At 38.0% G+C, this 17,756-nt stretch overlaps 1 protein-coding gene across 2 annotated transcripts in view; it reads right to left on the bottom strand.

Annotated features, from left to right (window-relative positions):
• Window positions 1–17,756, bottom strand: part of LTBP1 (latent transforming growth factor beta binding protein 1) — a 510,014-nt gene that overhangs the window by 68,501 nt on the left and 423,757 nt on the right. For both annotated transcript variants that reach the window (XM_036749323.1, XM_036749324.1), the window contains exon 24: window positions 8,716–8,841. In XM_036749323.1, coding sequence (XP_036605218.1) covers window positions 8,716–8,841 — 126 coding nt within the window. The remainder of the gene's footprint in view (window positions 1–8,715; window positions 8,842–17,756) is intronic.

The following is a 17,756-nucleotide window of genomic DNA, read 5'->3' as shown; positions in this document are numbered from 1 at the left end:
AAAACTGTCATAAAGGTAAAGGAAAATCCACAAAGAAAGGTAGCTAGGATGGTGAAAGGCCTAAAAATCATGGTACATTGGGATTATTTGAATGAATTATGAATTTTTAGATTGAATAAGAGAAGACTTACAGGGACTATCATACCTGCCTTCAGGTATTTGAAAGGCTATTATGTAAAAGGAATATTAGGCTTGCTTTGATTGGTGCCCAAGAGGAGGAGGAACAGAACTGGGAACAACAGATACTGGTTAGAGAGAGACAGATGTAGGCCTATATTAAATCAGTAGGCAATTTTCAATAGTCATCTAGTAGAAAGGATACTGCCCTAGGAGTGAGTAAACTCTAGTTCTACTGGCCCTGTCACTTCCCTCCAGCTATCATGTTATGTCTCTCCTTTCTCAGATGAATTCCTTTAAAAATCTACACTTACTACTTCCAGTTCCTCTCTTCCCCCTTACTCCTCAACTCTGCAATTTGCCTTTCAGCCTAATCACTCAACTAAAACCACTCTCTCCAAAGTCACCAATGATCTAACTGACAAATTTGACAAGTTTTCTCATCCTCAAACTTCTCAAACTGTGTGGTACAATTTAACACTTGGCTAAAGTTGGCTTTACTGTTTTCCTATTTCTTATGAAAGGGAAATTAATTTTAGAAGTTTTGAAAATATGTTTTCTGGTTTTAGGACCTTCTCTACTGTTAGTAGACTCTGGGCACAGTTGCATATTATTAGCGAATTACTGGGACATATGGCCTTTTAAAAGTTTTATTATCTAAGTCTGCTAATTTTCATTTGTGCCTTTTTCTTTTTAAAATAACTGAGCAAACATTTTTTTTTACACATAAAACATAGCCAACCTTTCTTTTAAGATAATCTTTACTCCCAGGATTTTCATGACATTAATCTCTCCTGGTTTGCCTCTCACCATTATGATTGCCCTTTCGCAGCATCTTTTGCTAGTTAACTGTGTACATAAGAGACCTGAACTCTGGGTGTTATCCAAGGTTCTGTCCTGGGTCCTTTCTATACATTTTTTCTCAGGAACATCATCAGCTACCAATGGGTTAACTAACATCTCTATGGCAGATGACTGCCAGGTCTGCAAATCCAGACCTTCAGACATGTATCACCAATTAATCATTTGGATGTTTCAAACTGGAAGTCTGGAGATATCTTGAACTCAACATGTCTAAAATTGAACTCTTTACCTTTCCTCCTGCCATTTCTGCCTTCACAACATCTCTCATATCCAACCTCTTAGGTCAGGCCCTCATCACCTCTCACCTAGATTAGTGCAATAGCTTCTGAAAGTTTCTCACCACACCAGATCATCTTCCAGCCTATTAACAAAACAATTCATTTTAAATGTAGTTCTGACCATGTCACGCCCTACTCAACTAACTCCATTGGTTTCCTATTACCTCTAGAATAAAATATAAGCTGCTATGTTAAGCTTTTAAAGTCCTACACAACCTGGCCCAACCTACTTTCCAGCCCCACTGGTTGGTAATCTTCCTCCTATACTACCATACTAGTCTGCTTTCTATTCTACACTCATCACAATCCACTTTTCATCTCTGTCCCTTTACACCGGGTGTCCTCCATGCCTGGAAAACATTACCTCCTCACCTCTACCTCATAGAGTCCCTTCTCTTCCTTCCTTTAAGATGAAGCTCAAACACAATATTCTGAAAGAAGCCTTTCCTGAACTCTCAAATGCTAGTGCCCTCCCTCTCATAGTATACCTGTATTTAAATACTTTGTAATATTTGTATGTGTATTAATAATATAATTAATAATTAATATTTATATATTAATTAATATAAAATATAATTAATTTTGTAATTATGTTACATATATATTCATACATAATTGTTGTCTACCCCATTATAAGCTCATTTAAAGTCATTCCTTGTATTTCTATCCGTAGAGCCTGGCACAATGCCTGGTATACAGTAGGAGCTTTATAAATATTTAGTGATTGATGTATTGATGTTGAATTTCAGAATCTTTAGCAATATTTTGAGTTATACTGAATGACACCTAAGGATCCTTTCAGCTCTGCTAATCTAGTCTTCTAGATCAGGGAGAGTTAACATGGGCCTGAACTTTACGGTCTTGACTTTAGGAAGGAAATGCAGGAGATGGGTGCAAGTGAAATACTGGAAAGAGAACTACAGACTTAGTGATTGATTTGTATTTCAGATTAAGGAGTCAAAGATGCATTTGATGCTTTGAACCCACTTGACTGATAGAATGGTGATGGCATTAGTAGCAACAGGAAAGTTTAAAAAAAAGCAGAGAAGGAAAGATAATTAGTTCAGTTATTTTTTTGGTCCTATAACTATATGATAGGATAGACAACAGCAATGGTATCTAAGTGTTTCAATGGACTTGGGATCAGAAGACTTGCCTGAATTCAAATTCTGCCACAGACACTATCTGTATGAATTTTGGCCATCACTCAGCCTCAGTTTTCTCATTGTGAAAATGGTAATGATAATATCGCCTATCACACAGGGTTGTTGTTAGGATCAAATGATAAGATGTGTGTAAAATGCTTTGTAAACTTTACAGGGCTACATGTTAATGATTATTATTATTTATAATAACAACAATAATAGCATCCCTGTTGGTTGTAAGACAGTCTTCACATATATGCCTTCACTTATTCTCTCTAGTGCTCTTGACTGTCTTTCTGACCCTTACACCTGTACTGACAGGCATCACATAGAGAAAGAGGAAAACCAATTTTGAGGTGTAGGAACACCAACTGCACTTGATCTGAATCATATAAGTCTTTAAATTAGGATTAGAGGATTAAATATTTAGAGCTGAAAGAGACCTTAGAAATCATATATTCAATCTGTGGCCAAATCTTGTTTTTATATTCACGATAACATTCATGGCCATCACGTTCTCTACACTCACACAGCCACCACCCTAGTTCAAGCCCTCATTACCATTCACTTGTTGCTTTGGCCTTCTAATTGGTCTCTCTGACTCAAATCTCTCTCTAATCCATTCTCCATTTAGCCGTCAAAGTAATTTTCCTAAAGTACAAATCTGACCATGTCACTCTTGCTACTCAATAAATTCCTGTGGCTATCTATTTCCTCTAGGATCAAATATAAACTCCTCTGTTTAGAACTGAACAACTTTCACCATTTGGCCTCTTTATACTTTTCCAGTCTTCTTATAGTTTATACTTCTCCACCATACCATAATAACAAAAAACAACAACCTGAAAAAAAATACGAATTAGTTCATTCAAAGAAGCCTTTTCTTGGCTCAGATTCAATCTGGCCCACTTGTATTACAAGCATCAGAAATTCTCAGGATAGTCTTCCCATTATGGCGAATCTTTAATAAACCTTGTTTTTCTTTAGCTGAGAAGGTTTAAGTCGAATTCGTTCAAAGCAAAACGCGGTGCATCAGTATTTTGGGGTCCCCTAAACCACAGGTTCCCTGATCAGGAAAAACTGCTTATTTCAAATTCTTCTCCAGCCAAGACTGGAAGTACTCTGGAAACAGCTTAGAAGAGCTGGAAAAAAGAATGGAGCCTATGACCTTGTTCAAAAGATCCAGGGGGCTTTTTGGCATTCCATTGCTTGAGAATCCACATTTGCAACCAGGGAAGCACTGATATCTTGAGGAGCAATAAGGTATGACTGCTTCCAGGGTGGCGAGTGCTTTGCACCCAGCTTCAGGAGTTTTGTGCTGCTATTTTCAGAGCACTTCTATTCTGAGGTGGTATGATACTCTTCTCCTGGCCTATGCTCTGGTATGTGAGTGTTTTCTCAAGCACTCCTTTCTGCCGTGTAACCATCAGGAGGACTCCCTCTCCACAGCCACCATAAGCTCTGGTGCCACATAAGCACTAACTTCCCCCAAGGATTGCCAAACAGGACTACGACCCAGATTCAAGCAGGGCAAAGCAAGATAACCCTGCCTCAGTGCCAGCAAAGAGATCTCTGCATTCCCACTCTGATCAGCCAGGTCTCTCACCCAGGTCTAACAGCTCCCACTGACCTGCTAAGTTGTCTTAAATTTGTGGGTTAAGAAGTCTGGAAACTGCCACAGCTGTCAGTCATTCAGTGCCCTGAGGCCTGCTCCTCCCAATCTACTCTGGCCTGGTCTCTGCAGCGGCCTTGGGCTGGAGACTTGTTTCACTCTGTAATTTTATGGATTCTGTAGCTCTAGTACTTGTTATTGGTTTTGTTTTTTTTTTTCGAAGGAGGAAGGCAGGGCAATTGGTGTTCAGTGACTTGCCCAAGGTCACACAGCTGGTGGGTATGTTAGTTATCTGAGGCGAGATTTGGACTGGTCCTCCTGACTCCAGGGCCAGTGCTCTACTCACTGCACCCTAGAGTCACTTTTTCACAGGTGTTTGGAGGGATTTGGGGGAGAGCTCAAGAGAGTCCCTTTTTTCACAATGCCATCTTCGCTCTGGCCACAAGCTATTAGGTATTTGACATTTTTATTGGACTGATTTTTATCACCCAAGTAGTACACAAAATTCAACTATCCTTTTTCCTAATTCCAAGTTGGGAATTGGGTATGATTTTGTGATTTTATAGCAATTACCTAGGAAATCTATTTGGAGTAATTGTAATTTTGAAGACTGAATCATGCAGATATGAGAATGATTCCACATTTAGGAACCTAGCATTGAATTTTTTTCCTGTTACAATTTTTAATCTAGTATTTGGGTGATTGTCCAAGTGCCCTTTAGATGAATAGAGAATAGAGTTAAAATAGCTTCTATATAAATGTTTACTGAACTTTTATCTCAGCTCTGTACATGCAATTAAAAAGGTACTAGAATTAAAAAAACGAAGTCTTTTCTTACTTTTAGGGTAACTTTGTATGGTCTATTTACAGAATTGTTTATTTTTAAATAAACACAAACTAGTATGAAATTTTTATGAACATTACCCATATAATTAAATGCCTTAGGGTCTCATGGGAACTCATTGAAGGTTCTGATTTTTTAGGCTAATACATAACTTTGGCCTATTAACCAAAACATAAATTACAACAATCGCTTAGATGAAGCTTCACAGTAATAAGCTAGTAGCATCTGTCATGTTCCTAAAGGACTGGTTTTTATTACTTCTTTTTTATTCAAAATGTACAATTCTTCCCTTCCATTTAGGGACTGTATTAGCCATTTGTACTTAAGGAAATTTAACAAGGAAAATCAATTCATAGAAATTTGAAATGATCAATCTCAGGTTATTTGATAAGTACAAATTTATCTTACATCAATAATAATAATATTTAAAATTCAGACTGTAGTTTAGAGAGTAGAAATTCATGCTAACATGGCATATGTGATTATAAGAATTTTGAATTTTTAAAAATTTTGACATGTGACTTCACACTGGAAATTCACCTATACTAATGCAGATCTGCACATCCTCTGCAATGTATATAGTCTTAGAGAGTTTCCTAGGGTATTGAAAAGTCAAATGACCTAACTAGAATCATGCAATCAATATGTATAAGAGGAAGGATTTAAACACAGGTTATCCTTTCTCTGAGTCCAGCTCTAGGTCTAATCTGCCAAGCTACACCGTGCATATTATCTAATTTTTTTTTTGATAAAACATGGTTACCAATGCCTAGGCTTGCAGATCACCATGAGTTTTCACAGGCTATTTCAGAAGAGCACAAGCTCTGGCAGACCCTACCACGCAGGCGTCAGACCCTTCTTGGAGACAGACTTACATGTCTAATTCCTTTAAGTCCAACCTAACTATTGCTTAGAGAGACTCATCACCAGATTGGCCACAAGGTCATGCACTTTTCAACCACAGCAACTCACAAAGATGATCTGCTAAGAAGTTGCATGTGCACTGTTGCAAGAGGTGTCCACTACAATGAAATCACAGATCCTTTAAGAATGACCCTTAAAAGGTCTGAGTTACTGATGTTCCCAACACCAGCCTTATAAATGGTTCCCAAAGGACTTTGATTTTTAAAAACCTGCAGTGCTCTTAGAGTATTTCATTGTCACGATAAAATTCTTGCTTACTTTTCAGTGACAGAGAGAATAGGAAACCAGTGACTGAGAAAAGAAGCTAGAAACTATTTAAGTCGTGGAACCACTAGTTACTTATGCCACAGATGATGGACCCTTCGTATTCACCCTTTCAAAACATAATATAATTTGGCCAATTTGGATAGTTTCTACACCTTCAATAGCTCTCTAAAGATACATGGGATGGAGGTATTAGATACCTAGACTATGATTAGCACACTATGTCTCCTCAGGATTACTAAACTAAGTGATCTGTGAATAGACTATGTGACTGTCAAATGGAAGCCTACGAGAGCAAGGTATATCAACAAAGGATAAGCTGGAGGCTGAAAAGTGAGTCTGACAGAGCATGAAGGCATAGTGGCAGCTGCATCCTGATTACAATTAAAGGACTACATTCAAATGGCTGAAACTTAAACCAAAGCTAAAGATGAATGACACAAGTTACTAGAACATGCTCAATTCAACAAATATTTTGTAAAGGACTACTATGTTCATGACATGATGATACATATTGGATTAAATCAATGAGCTCTAGTCCACAACTCCATCAATGTACACTAGAGTAAGATAGATTAATTTTCACAACATTAATACTGAGAGGCAGCATAGTTAGTATTGAGAGGCTGTAATGGTTAGTACTGAAAAGCAGCACAGTATAGAGAAGTAGCTGCAGAATCAGGAAGATTGCAATTTAAGTTTCACCTCTGCCCCATACTGCCTGTATAAATCTAAGCAAGTTACCCAGCCTCTTGTTGCCCTAGAAAATTCTGAAAGTATTGGCAGAATAGTTGCCAATCTGCATTGGAGGAAGAAGTCTCTTCATCTGGAGCTTCCCTGTGCTAATGAAATCACAGATCTGGACATTAGAAACATAACATAACATAAGCAATTATAATTGAGAATTTTTTTTAAAAAGCTTTTATTACCCACTGATTTAAAGCCAAGCAAAGTAGCAGAGTTGCGGTTTTTGTAATGCAGAAATCCATGAAATGTTTTAGCATTAGTGTCTCAGACTGGCCAGTCTCATATCCCTAGGCTGGGAAATATTGTAAACTTTCCAAAAGAATCTATTGTCTTAATGTCCTTTTGAGGTCTTCTGGCATCAGATCACTACATATAACATTATCATAAAGCTCTAACCAAGGAAAACAATATTTCTCTTTGGTTGCTCATATAATAGATTATTATGCTTTTTCTTTGGTTTCCTAACTCCAAACCTTTAAGATGACTGTCTCGATCCTCCCTCGTCTCCTAATCCACACTCCTAAGTTGAGTTCTCTCATGCTCAGAGTAAGTCTGGCATCAATATTTTGTCTCAACTTAGCTGGAGAGCTAGTTCAGCAATTGCCTGCTTTTTTTAGTCCCAGTTTATTCTCCATAACACAGTAATTAGTTTCAGATGAAGCCAGTCACTCCCTGGTGGTGCTAGCAGTAAGAACAGGCACCTCTTGTTGCTCTTTAGTTACAGTTCAAGAACTGGGGTACTCTAGTGCTCCCTAGCAGAACCTTCCCACCTATGCTTCCAAAACATATGAAAATTTGAACCTGGATTCTCAGAAGGCTATGCAATTGTTCACATGACTTACAAATACAAAAATCTTCTCAGTTCATGTTTATGAAAAATATTCTGGTGCCTTATTTGCTTTTTCTACCGTTCTTCAGACTGGGGACTCTGGAGCTGGCAGGGCTAACTTTAACTATGCTCCCTTCATTCCTGGCATGTCTCATTCTCCGGACTTCTCCATCTTCTCTTCTAGCCATCTCCTAGCTTTCTAGCACCTTTTTTTCCTTCTTGTGATCCCTCATTAGGATGTAAGTTCCTTGTGGCTCATATCAGCATCCCCAGCATTAAGCACTGTCTATGTAATTGACTAGACTTGTGATTTAATTGGTGTAGGAAACTGTGTCTACCAATGCAATTCAGCCTTTGCTCCGGAACTAGGGTCTCAAAGAGCTGCCTGGGAATCATTAAGCTCAGTGCCTCACCAAGGGCTGCACAACCAGCCTGTGCCAGAACAGGGCCTCAGACAGACTAATCCTGAGGCCAGCTCTGGGTTTGCAAGGTCATGTGGACTCTCAACCAAATATAATAAAGATCCAATGATACAATGCTTCTTAACATATTTATTGCTGTGTTCTAGCAAGCTTGAAGAGCAAGGCAGTGTACTCCTTCTTCTATGGATGGGCCTTCTTGGGACTAACAAGTGCTAACTATTGAATATTAAGAAGCTTTACTAGTAAACCACTAAAGTGTGTGGAAGAACTCACAGGAGAAAGTTGTTGCTGACAAGTGCACAGAGAAAGCACAACAGAAATTTTTTTTAAACAAATGTAATAAAAGAGATAATCGACAAATCACAGACTATATTACAGATTATATCTTTTTTCATAGTTTCTTTGCTCTCTCCATCTCTGCATTTTAAAATCTCCTTAACCTATTACCAATCACAGAACCAATTTGGATTTGCTCTAATCATCACCTCAGGTTTACACATCACTGTAACTTTTGAGCTGTACTTTCAAACTATGAGTCACTTGATATAACTCTGGAGGCCACGTTATGAATACTCTAGTACCTTGGAGACTGTGCCTACTTAAACAGAAATTAACCACCTTCCTGCCTTATTATGTGATTTCTACCAGATTTCTTCTTGCTCATCTTACCTTCACAAGTTTGGCCATCTGCAGAGATGGAGAAACCTTGTTCACAGACGCAGTGAAAAGAACCATCTGTATTCAGACATTCTCCATGAGGACCACAGAGCTCCTTTTGCTCACATTCATTGATATCTGGAATTTAAAATGAATTGCAAATGATTAAAGAATCTTCTTTCATTTTCCAGTGACACTAGACATAAGACCCAGTGACTGAGATCTTTAGAAAAATCTCTTAAGGCAATGGTAGAAATTTCCCTTGTTTTTTTTCTTTTCAATTTTAAAAATTCTATTTTTAGTCATTACCATCAAACAACAATGCAAATACAAAAGCACAATAGCAGTTACTATGCATAGAACCATGAGCTCAATTTATTTAAAATTTAACAAAGCCATTATAATAACACCCTATTTGCTTCCACATCTCCTTCTGACTTTTTATTTCTGTATTTTTTGAACATTGTAGTTATTACTATTTTTATATAATCACAGTGGTTAGATTAAATTGAACTTGTTTTGGAACTGGACTAGAGTAATCTCTCTATAAGACAAGCCACAATGTAGGAGTTGCATTATTATGAGTGGTAGCTAGGCTACATGCTCCATTAAAGGATGCCAAACCTCTAGAAAATATTTACTGGACAAAGAATGTTTTGTTTTATTTCAAAATAGATATGTTTACAGAAGAGATATTTTGCATTTTCAGACATCAATTAGATTTATTCAATCTATTTTGTTAGTGGCATGCCCTCAACATGAGTGAATATTATCTACTCAGCAGGGATCCTGAGGTACTACAAAGCTGTTGACAAAAATGCATGATGTGCTTTGCAGCAATTAATGTTTGGATTATTTGAGATGTTCCTCTCAAATCAGACATAGCCTCAGAGAAGACTAAAAATGAGCTCTTGGCAGGCTAGATAAGAACTAAAAGATATCAGAGTCAAGAAAGCCAAGAGGGATTGCTTCTCTCCATAGTCTCTCCTCCACCAATTTATCTTCTTCCATTTCCTAAATGAGTGTCCACCAAGGTTCTAAACTTGGTCTTCTTCTCTTATATCAATATGATCCTATAGTTATCATTTTTATTTGGATCACTTCTAAGTCTATATATCCAACCTTATCTCCCCACTTGGTTGCATTCCTATATTCATACATGCCTATTAGACACCATCTGGTTGTCCCACTATTACTTCAAACTGAAAATAGCCTATATTTAATTCATCAACTCACCATACTACCCAAGTTACATCCATACTCATGTACCTGAAATGGAACCAACAATTTTCTATATTCACCATTTCTACCTTGTATCTCTTCTCCTAATCTCTAAGTGAAAGGCAGCACAATATAATAAAAAGACTGTGGAATATAAGTGGATATAGCACTTTGCAATAGCAATTTAGATTTGAAGATCTTTCCCACCCATTAATAGGCCCTGTGACCTACTTATGTCACAGGAAGCCTAAATCACATGTGGTGGGAGGAACTTTCTGACAGGAAAAGGAAGTTATGTCACAGGAAATGCTGAGAGAGAGAGAGAGAGAGAGAGAGAGAGAGAGAGAGGAGAGAGAGAGAGAGAGAGAGAGAGAGAGAGACAGAGAGAGAGCGGGCGAGAGAGGGACAGAGGGAGAGAGAGGGAGAGGGAGAGAGAGAGAGAGAGAGGGAAAGAGGGAAATAGAGATCAATTGTGGCTGCTGGTGGCTGCTAATGGCCACCCTCATGATGGTTAGAACTGAACAGACTGATTTAGCTGTACTGTAAGTTTGTTTTGGGGAAGACCCCAGCAGGGGGTCTGAGAGGTTTTGGGATGGCGAGGCTCCAGGTTGTGATAGGGTGTTTTAAGTTCCTTGCTGTTATGATACAGTAGGCTAACTGGCTGTGGGAGCTGAACATTTGGTTATGGGATATGGTTCTCTGGTGTCTGAATAAATGTTATACTTCTTTTACTTTCTTTATGGAGAGTCTCTCATACTTTGCAATACAGAACTACACAGGCATATTCATGATTACTGTTGATATTGTGTTTATTGCCTTACTGATACATACTTATTGCCTGTGAAACTTTAAGTAAACAATTAACCACACTAGGTCTTCGTTTCTTCTTTTGTAAAGCAAGGGTGTTAGAATAAATGACCTCTAAGGTCCTTTCTAGCTCTAAATCTGTGATCCTAGAGAATTACACGTGTGTGTGTGTGTGTGTTTTATTATTAGATATATTCTATCATGTTTAATCAATCATTAAATACTTACTAATCCCCTACTAAGTGTCAGGAACTACTTTATGCACTCAGGATACAAAAAATAAGACACTCCATACTTCTGAGGAGCTTACACTCTCCTGGGGAAAACAATATGCACACAGAAAATAAATGCAAGATATACAAATACAAACAATTTTGGGGAAGAGGGCACTAAAAACTAGGGGAATAATGAAAGGACTCTCAAAAAAAGGTGACATTCAATCCTTGAAAGGAACTTTGAATTCCAAAAAGAAAAATTAGAGAGAATTGCTGGTATGGGAGACCACTTGTGCTGAGACTGGAGGTAGGAGATGGAATGTTGGACAGAAGGTATAACAAGTGGGTTAGAATAGGAGCAGGACTAGAAAGGACTTTAAATACCAAAGAGAGGAGGTTGTATTTTATTCTAGAACAAGGGTCTTAACCTTTTTTGTGCTGTGGATCCCTTTGGAATTCTAGTAAAACCTATGCCCACATCTGTTGACTAAATTTCTATTCAAAGGAAATACTAATTTCAGTTAAATGTTTGTAAAATAGAAGGGATTTCACCCCCTATCCAAGCTCACAGTGGACACCCTGAAATCTACCCACATACCCCTTTTGGGTCGATGGACCTCAGGTTAAAGACCTCTGTCCTTAAGGGGGAAACCACTCTTATTATTGTCAGTGACAGCCTCCTTACTTTCAAGTCCAAAAAATGTTTCTCCATTTTCACCCTTCTCAACCTCTTTACAACTTCTGAAATGAAGTATCTCAATCTATCATCAAGCCAGTCTCAAATATCACTGGCAACACTACAAGAATACTGTCTTTATGTCAAACACCTCCCATTAACTGTTATCTCCTAAAGAACAGCATACATCCTTGGTCCTTTATTTTTCTCCTATACACCAGGAGCATATAAGTCTCTACACTCAGATAACAGAAACATGTTTGCCCTGAGATCTTTGTCCTTCATCCAGTTGCTTACAGTATCCTGACCAGATATTTCAGATGTCTGACACCTCAAATTAATGCGGCTAAGATTAGGATGTTAATATATCTGGTTCAAAATCTTGTCCTACAAGTTTTCAGAGGAAGAAATTTAAAGCTATCTATAATCATATGAAAAAATGCTCTAAATCCCTAATGATTAGAGAAATGCAAATCAAAACATCTCTCAGGTACCACATATCTCCTGTCAGATTGGCTAACATGTCAAAGCAGGAAAATGATAAATGCTGGAGAAGATGTGGGAAAATTGGAACACTATTGCACTTCTGTGGAGTTGCAAACTGATCCAACCATTCTGGAGAGCAATTTAGAACTATACCCAAAGGGCTATAAAATGTGCATACCCTTTGACCCAGCAATGCCATTTCTAGGGCTGTATCCCAAAAAGATCATACATGGGGGCAAAGGACCTGTAGGTACAAAAATGTTTACAGCAGCCCTTTTTGTGGTGGTAAAGAATTGGAAATCAAGCAGATGCCCATCAATTGGGGAATGGCTAAACAAATTATGGTATATGTATGTAATGGAATACTACTGTGTGCTATAAGAAATGAGGATCAGATGGACTTCCTAAGAACCTGGAGAGTCTTATATGATCTGATGATGGGTGAAGGGAGCAGAACCAGGAGAACATTGTACACAACCACAGATACTTTACTTCTGTGATGACTAACTTTCATAGACTTGGCTCTCTCAACAACACAAGGTTCTAAGATAGCTCCAAAAGACCCATGATGAAAAAAGGTATCCATATCCAGAGAAAGAATTATGGAATGTGAATGCAGATTGAAGCAAACTATTTGCTCTCTTTTTATTTTATTTTATCTTTGGTTTTGTTACATCTTTCTCATGGTTCATTTCATTGGTTATAATTCTTCTTCACAATTTGATTATTGGGAAAATAAGTTTAATGTGAAGGTATATGTAGAACCTATATCAGATTACATGCGATCTGGGGGTGGGGGGAAGGAGAGGGAAGGGAAGAAAATTTGGCACTCAAAAACTTGTGGAACTGAGTGTTTTAAACTAAAAAAAATTAATTAAAAATATCTTGTCCTATAGTCAATTTCATAGACATCATCAGATATAGAGTTGAAAGGAAGCTTAGTAATCAGCAAGTCTAATACCCTGAAATTACAGATGAGGAAAGTGAGGCTTACAGAGTAAGTGACTTACCTAAGGATAAATAATTACTAAATAGTAAAGCTGAGATTTAAACCCAGGTTTTCTGATTCCGTACCTTGGGTTCTCTCCATTACACCACCCAGCCTTCCATGATATAATGACCATAAGTACTATTTATCTGATAATTCATACAAGAACAGAGCAATTTTCAAGTTATCACTGTTTATTTCCCAACATATTCATCTGGCTGATAAAACTCAGCACTTCCTACTTTATAAAATCTCTTGTATCCTTCCTTATCTTTTGATCTTTATTAAAAAAGCATAGCCCAAGCCCTGGTAATCTCTTGCCTGGGCTACTACAAAGTCATTCTTAGTGCTAACATCACTCCCTCCAAGCACTGGCTAACTTTTGTTTTCTTTCCAGGCATACTGACTACGCCACATGCCTTTTTCAGATTTCAGTTTGTTTCTCATTGTTTCATGGATCAAATCCAAGTTCTCCACCCTTTACCAGAGGCCCTTCTTATTCCCTTGGTTTTTTCTTACACCTTACTGTAGTTCATTAAAAGCTTCATGTACCTATTCTGAATTAGACAAAACAGGCATAGAATTCTGTAAGTTATTAATTAGCCAATGATCTTCTTTTTAAAAAAAATTTCTTACATTTTGATGACAGGAACTGCAAAAGAAATCCCAGAGTTTTTCCAGGAAACTGCTAACAAAGATCAGCCTGGATATCTTGATCTAGAGAAACATATGCATTCAATTTGGGCTACACTTATTGAAGCATTTCTAAACCAGTCTTGCTAGTAGCTTTGAGCTAAAAACCAGACTGTATTTGAGTTGGGTCTCATTCAGCAGTCCCAAATTCCACAGAACAACAGAATCTTGAGTTAATTCAAAATTTGAAACTCAAATACATTCAGAATCTCAGTTTACCTACCACATTATCAACCTGAGACCGTTAAAACACTCTTAATATATGCACCATTTTAGCAATTATAGGCTTTGTCTCTAATTTTACAAATGTCCTAACTGAGGCCCAGAGTGGCTAAGGGTCACAGACCTAGTAAATATCTAAGTAGAATTTGAAAGTAGATCTTCTTGACTCTTGGTTCCTTGACCGACCTATCCACTCCACCACACAGCCTCACAGTTAATGGGAGAGAACTGCAAAGTCAATCTGCTACTCATGAAGGAGCTTACTCTTTAAACAGGTCTGAGCTAATTAATGTGCTCTGAACATATCTGATTTCATTTCCCTAGGAAGAAAATTAATCCACTCTGGAAACGCCTAATAACCAATACAGCAAAGAACTGTCATCGATTTAACAATGACTTGCAGTTCCTAACAATAATAATAGCTAGCATTTACATGGTGGCTAGGTGACTCAGTGTGTAATGCTGAGCCTGGAAACAGGAAGACTCATCTTCCTATGTTCAAATCTGGCCTCAGACATTCAATAGCTGTGTGACCCTGGGCAAGTCACTTAACCCTATTTCCCTCAGTTTCCTCATCTGTAAAATGAGCTGAAGGAGGATATGGCAAACCACTCCAGTATCTTCAGCAAGAAAACTCTAAACAGAGTCATGAAGAGTTGGACGTGACTGAAAAATGACTGAACGAGCATTTATATAGCACATTAAAGTTTGAAAATGTTTACATATGTTATCTCATTGGATCATCATAACTCTATTGGGCAGTTGCTATTATTGTTTTCATTTTACAGACAAGGAAGCTAGGACTGAGAGAAGATAAGTGACTTGCCCAGGGTCACACAGATAGTGAGCGTTTTTGTTTGTTTTTTTGAGACTGAGTCTCCCCTCTCAGCATGGGAATTGGACCCTATGGCTCCATTTCAGACTGGGGCCAGACTGCTTCTTCTTAGGCAGCCAGTGGTCCCCTCCCTGCCAGCACAACACACACTCTTGGTGGCCTACCACATTGGTATCAAACTTAGTATGGCTACCCTGTCAGGTTTAGCTCTATGGCAGCTCAGAACTCCCAAATATTCACTAGCCTCAGCAACCCCATTAGGAGGGATTCCAGGCCTCCACCACCACACCCAGGACATAGGATAGGGTATGAACTCAGATCTTCCTGACCGAAAGTTCATTGCTATAGATTGTGCCACCTACTTGCCTAAGTGAGACAGTAATAACAAAAGAGAAGATGGTGAGACAGACAAATGCTTGAAATTTTCCATCAAATGAAAACCTTTGACAAAATATATATTTTGCAAATGACTGGTGGTAAAGAGGACTATATAGAGGTGCAAGACTAGAAGATAGACAGTACTTAACAAATGTTTATGGAATTCAATTGAATTGATTTGATTTGGAAGAACAGATAGGGATAGAAAATATAACTAAATGGGACTGAATGAACCTCAAATGAGAAAAGATTATTGAACAATGAGGAGAGAGAAAGAAGAGGAGAAGGAGAAGAAGAAGGGGGAGGAGGAGGAGAAGGAGAAAGAGAAGGGAGAGGAGGAGGAAGAAGAGAGAAAGAGAGAGAGAGAGAGAAAGAGACAGAGAGAGAGAGAGAGAGAACGAGAACGCTTAGTAGTAGCAATGGAGAACAAGAAGCACGCCATGTCCCAAGCTCAGTGTGCTGCACAAGCTACAATAGAAATAAGATTCAGGCTCTGTATTTCTTGGCATTTCTGTCTAAACTAACGTTCATTTTGCTAAAATGTCAAAGCATGCCTGAAAATATATTCATGTAAATTTACAACTTAAATGTTACCACTCTATTATTTTAGAACCAATGCAATTTGTCTGAAGAGTTGGAAAGATGGAAGTAGTAATTTTAATCTAGCATCGCAATAATGTTATATGGAATTCATAAAAACATTGGTGAAAGTTCAACAAGGAGCACAGTCATATATTTGATTCTTGGGATATCTGTCAAAAGTGGTTTGGAAAGACTGTACGCAACCTGAAGGCAAAAAAATGTTTTATACTTTTTTTAAATCCCTAGCTCTTAGCACAATGTCTTGTACACAATTTAATTTCATCAACAAGAATTTCTTAAGTGTCAGGCACTGTGCTAGATACCAGGGCCACAATGGCAAAAATGAAAACTTCCTTTGCTCTCAACCAGCTTACATTATATTGAAGGAAATTCTACCTCAGACACTTACTAGCTGTGTGATCCTAGGTAAGTCACTTAACCTCTCTGTGCCTCCATTTCAATATTTGTAAAACAAGAGGGAATTGGACTCCAAGGACCCCAGAACCTCTCTTCCAGCTCTTAATCTATCATGCACATATATAATATATAAATATATGAGAATAATCCAAAAAATATTATTATGCGCCTACTATGTGTCAGGCACTACTAAGAGCTGGAGATAAGATTATTAAAAAGACTGGTTATGCCCTCAAGGAGCTTACAATCTAATGGGAAGAGACAACACAGAAAAGGAGCTAGGAAAATGAGGTGGGGAAGGCACGACACCAGGGGGTATCTTATGGGGTTGAAACGAGGCTGAGCAGAGTGAGCCCAGAAGTCCAGCTTCTCTCCTTTGTAATGGAAGGCACGGGAAGAAGTTTGGTATGTCACCCTCCAGCCCTTAAATCAGAGCGGAGAGGAAGCATAGAGAGTTGGTATCAATCAAAGCTTAAGTTAGAAACTAGATGATGAGCTTCAAATGGGGTGGATGTCATATTCCATGGAAGAGCAGCAAGTTAGATTAGAGAGGTCACAAGCAGATGGGTCAATCAGGAAAGGCTAAAGGATAGTACTTGAGATGAGTCTTAAAGGAATTAAGGGACGTTATAACATGTAGCTGAAGAGGAAGGAAGTGTATTATGAGCATGGAGACAACCAGTACTAAGGCAAAGAAACAAGAAATCAGAGTAACACATGAGGAATAATTAGAAAGCCAGTTTGCCCAGGAGTAAAGAGGAGAAGTAACATATAACAGGGCTTGAAAGGTAGGTTAGGGCTACATTATGAAGCTCACAGTAGATATTTTCAATATTTATTTCTTGCTGCTGACTCAAGTAAAAGTTACTTATGTTATTATTCAAATATGTTTAAGAGGGTGGACACAATCCTCTGCCTCCAAGTAAATGCTATTAGAGAATGTATAGCTATCTTCAATGAAAATCATCCATGTCTGTTACAAAGTGGCAATAAGAAGACATTCACCAGAATAACATTTCTAATGGTGTGTTAAGAAGTTCAATAGAATCAAAATAACAAAAGACATATACAACATAAAATTAAATATTGCAGTAAATTTTCAGGTTGAAAAATATGGTAAAGAATTGAGGGAAATGGAGGAATGATTTTAAGGTGGACAGTAATGTATTAGGAGTCAGAAGATCTATTTGCTATCCTTGAGCCCAGCACTGAGTCCCAGACTCAATTCTGATGAAGTCAAAGAATCATTGCTGTTAGAGCAGGAAGAGTTCATCTTTTCTAACCCCTTCGTTTCCAGATAAGAGAATTGAGACCTAGAGTTACAGTGACTTGCCCAAGGTGACAGAGATTGTTAATAGTGTAACTGTAGCTACCAATACCTAAGACTCCTATTTCCAATCCAATGTGCTTTCTACCATGCCATGTTGTCATACAGCCTCAGTGTATCTTTGTGTCTTTATCTGTAAAGTGGTTCCTCTGTTCATGAAACTTAGGGTTTATCTGCATAGACAAGACAAATTAAACAAAAATTCA

Source organism: Trichosurus vulpecula, chromosome 3 (genome assembly GCF_011100635.1).
Source record: "Trichosurus vulpecula isolate mTriVul1 chromosome 3, mTriVul1.pri, whole genome shotgun sequence".
Lineage (NCBI taxonomy): Eukaryota > Metazoa > Chordata > Mammalia > Diprotodontia > Phalangeridae > Trichosurus > Trichosurus vulpecula.
Note: the sequence above shows the minus strand (reverse complement) of the source record. Positions and strands in the feature narration are given on the sequence as shown.